The 4,227-nt window shown below is 37.0% G+C and overlaps 1 protein-coding gene across 1 annotated transcript; it reads left to right on the top strand.

Moving 5' to 3' along the window:
- The first annotated feature begins 393 nt into the window (after positions 1-393).
- LOC131059794 (subtilisin-like protease SBT4.14) lies at positions 394-4,227 on the top strand. The gene is made up of 11 exons (XM_057992828.2): positions 394-486; positions 579-685; positions 779-876; positions 1,153-1,299; positions 1,414-1,519; positions 1,642-2,170; positions 2,247-2,350; positions 2,464-2,694; positions 3,128-3,239; positions 3,386-3,599; positions 3,683-4,227. Exons 1-11 carry the CDS (start codon positions 394-396, stop codon positions 4,225-4,227), a joined length of 2,286 nt encoding a protein of 761 aa, XP_057848811.2.

Genomic DNA, 4,227 nt, shown 5'->3' with positions numbered 1-4,227 from the left:
CAATTCTTTATTCTCACAAGAAACAATAACTCACTAGTTCTTAGCAAATGACAGGGACTCCATTGTATCACACCTCTTGTTTTATGTTGGATTCTTTAATTGAAAATTATTATTATTTTATAAAGGAAAACGTTATTGTATTTTATTATTATTGTTGTTAACGTTATTATTTATTGGCCGACCAATAATTTCAATGAAATGCCTCGTTAAACTCACGACGGAAGAACTTAAATTCTTTGTTCGTACTCGTATTTCGTTTCACACTTTTCAAGACAAAAAGCCACCTTAGTATTATCAACATTTTATTTATTTATTACACACTAGAGTAGTATAAATTGATGGCCTGTTTCATTACATTCTGAGATACAGTAAAAAAACATTACTAACCTTTTGATGGCAAGTACAGTCATAACCCATCTTCTGTTTCCCTTGGCTTTTCTCGTTATCCTTTTCTCCACAGCTGCTTCTCGTCAATTGAATGAAAAGGTAATATCTTAACTCTTCTTCGATAGTAAATAACTTCATCTCCCTCTGTTTGGATTGCTACTGACTGAACATTTTATTCTCTGTCAAATCAGCTTTATATAGTGTACATGGGTGATGTTCCATCCCCAGATATACAAGATTACTCCCAAACAGCAGCAACTGCATCTCACCTCTCATTGCTTCACTCTCTACATGGAAGGTTATTACATAGTTCTTTCTTCTTGTATGCTTCACTCTCTACATGGAAGGAGAAATATTTTTCTAATTTTGTTTTTGTAATATTCTTGTTAAGCTATGAGGCAGCACAGGAATCTTTTGTTCATAGCTATTGGAAAAGCTTTAACGGATTTGCAGCTTGGCTTTCCTCATCTCATGCCCAACACCTCTCAAGTAAGATTACCCCAAAAATGGATGCTGTATTTAACAGTGTGCTCTGTAGGAATTTTTAGAATGGTGTCGAGATGAATTATAATGATAATGGGATGAATTGCTTATGAATTGGAAATTTAAAATACCCAATATATGCTGAGAAGGATATTGCATCTTAATTAGAAATTTGGCAACCAGGATATTAGTAGTAGTTACTAGAAATTCGTCTTTGTTTTCCAAATGTATTATCATTTTATTTCCAAATAATGAGTTGAAAGTCTTGTTTGTGAATTACAGACACAGATGGCATAGTTTCGGTCTTTGAAAGCAAAAAGGCCAAACCCTTAACAAGTAGATCATGGGATTTTGTGGGACTCCCTCTGTCTCAGCAAACCAATGATTTGGAGTATCAAAGTGACGTAATTGTTGGCGTTCTAGATACAGGTATAACAAAAAATAATAGAGGCTTCATTGGTAGCATAGAACAGACACTAAAATGGTTTCACAAGATTCTCAAAGTAATTCTGAAGAAATATCTCTTACGCAATTTGAGTGCAGGGGTATGGCCAGAATCGGAAAGTTTCGATGACAAGGGATTGGGTCCCATTCCCTCAAAATGGAAGGGAGTGTGCCAGACAACACCCGACTTCAAATCCTGCAATAAGTACTAGAACATTCATTCGTGCTACCTCTGGAACTAAATCCTTTTACCATCAAGAAATGATGTAGAAAATAATTATTTTTGAGATTTTATCGTGGTGACAAATGTATTTAATTATTTCCCAGGAAAATAATAGGTGCAAGCTTTTATAATAAAGGCTCTGGATCTGAACCAGAGGCTGGTGAGTTCATCTCTCCAAGAGATTCAGATGGCCATGGAACACACACTGCCTCCACAGCGGCTGGAAGCATTGTCAAAAATGCCAGCCTTTTTGGATTTGCCCAAGGAGACGCGCGTGGAGGAGTACCTGGCGCAAGGATTGCTATATACAAGGTTTGCTTTTCAGATTGCAGTGACGTAGATATTCTTGCCGCATTTGATGATGCAATCCATGATGGTGTGGATATTATTTCTGTTTCGATTGGTTATTCAAATGGAGGATTCCTTCCCCCACTTAACTACTTTGAAGATAGCATTGCAATTGGAGCATTCCATGCAATGAAGAGAGGAATCTTAACATCAAATGCTGCTTGTAACGATGGATCTGTGGGAACTGTTTGCAATTATTCCCCTTGGTCCTTGACAGTGGCTGCAAGCAGCATTGATCGCCAATTCAAATCACAACTTAATTTGGGAAATCAAACGTCCTTCGAGGTAAATCAAATATCATTGTCATCCACTCATATTAAGTGATCAAAATTCTAATGAGTTGAGTTTAATGGTGTGATAGGGGCGTGCTATAAATACATTCACAATGGAGCAGCCTTGGTATCCTTTAGTATATGGAGGAGACGCTACTAATGTTTCTGGCGGATTTTCATCACAGGACTCAAGGTGAAATGCAGAACATCATCACATGAATTTGATAATGAATTACTTTTTAAAATTACATTTGCTCATTTGTTGAAATCAAAGCTCGCCATTTGTATGATTATGAATATGGTCAGTGGTTGCAAGTTATATTCCCTGGATCGCAGCTTAGTTGAAGGAAAAATAGTACTTTGCTACTTAGCAGACCCATATGATCTGCCCGATGGTGGAGTGTATGTCTCTGGAGGGGCAGGTGCCATAATAATGTACGATCCAATGAATGATACAGCTTCCTCGTTCATCGTCCCAGCTACACTTATATTTAACAAAGAGGGAGAGGTTATCAGATCTTACATCAACTCCACAAGGTAAATGCATGAATGAAATGAATTACTTTTTCCCCCATAAAAATTGCGTTTGATGGAGTAGAAAGTCATCTAGGACTTCTAGTAATTGAATTAGACCACAATCCAACAAATTCACAATCTATTGGGTTGTGGTCTAATTTATTTACTAGACGCCCCTTCGAGATATAATATTGTTTTACTCTAAAATTGGTTAAAACGTTTGATTGCCTATTCAAGATCAATAAAAAATGAAACAAATTCTGACATTCAGAAACATTAAATCTATGGTACAACAAAAGAAGCTGAAATCAAAAGCCTTTATTATATGAGTGTAAAAGAGCCCTAAAGTGGACAGTTCAATAACAAACTGAAAATTGAATATGAAATTTCAAAAAAAGAAAAAAACCAAACTTTAAGACACTGCTTATGTTTTAATTCCAATACATTTCATTAGCTCTCCAACGGCAAGCATAGAAAAAGGTGTGGTTCGGAATGATTTACCTGCACCTATAGTGGCTTCATTCTCATCAAAAGGTCCCAACCAAATCACACCAAATCTTTTGAAGGTGAGAAAACTAAAATATCTGAATGGTATTTGAAAATTGATCTTAATTAACAATTAAACTTGACATATATATCAGTGGCTCACTCTCAAAAAAAAAACAAAAAAAAACATTTAAACTAATCCATTTATATCATATTTCCTTGACAGCCTGACATCACCGCACCCGGTGTAGATATTCTAGCAGCTTGGTCAAAAGCTGCACCAATGACCACAAGTCCTTTGGACAAAAGAGTTGTGGATTTTAACATAGTTTCTGGAACATCCATGGCATGCCCTCATGCCACAGGAGCAGCGGCCTATGTCAAGTCATTTCATCCTGACTGGTCTCCTGCTGCTATCAAATCTGCTCTCATGACCACAGGTGGGTATCCATTTCATAACCCAAAAATTGTATATAATCTTATTTCTTTCTTATCTATGCTCACAATTTAATTTGTGATTCAGCATCTACATTCGATGCAACATTAGAGGGCAATCGTGCTGGGGAATTAGGATATGGTTCAGGGCAGATTAACCCCCTCAAGGCCATCAATCCGGGGCTTGTGTATGAAGCTGACGCAAAATCCTATATCAATATGCTATGTAGCCAAGGATACAATGAAACATCTTTACGTTTGTTGACAGGAGAATCTGTCACTTGTTCTTCAAAATTATCTGAAAATGGAGTATGGGAACTTAACTATCCTTCCATGATGATTGTTAGGGATGTAAGTGAGCCCATTTTTGTTCAATTTCCAAGAACAGTTACAAATGTAGGACCTCCAAAAGCTACTTACCAAGCCAAATTAGATGCGCCCCTTGGAATGAACGTGACAGTGGAACCAGATACACTCTCTTTCACGTCCTCCAATCAGAAGATGTCATACAATGTGAAAATTGAAAGTCGGGTTGTACCAGATGATTATGCTTTACTATCAGGTGCACTGACTTGGAGCTCTGGCAATTACAGTGTGCGCAGCCCCATTGTTGTATATTATGTGAAACAGTAA

Source organism: Cryptomeria japonica, chromosome 3, assembly GCF_030272615.1.
Source record: "Cryptomeria japonica chromosome 3, Sugi_1.0, whole genome shotgun sequence".
NCBI lineage: Eukaryota > Viridiplantae > Streptophyta > Pinopsida > Cupressales > Cupressaceae > Cryptomeria > Cryptomeria japonica.
This window is presented reverse-complemented; position numbering and strand designations above follow the sequence as displayed.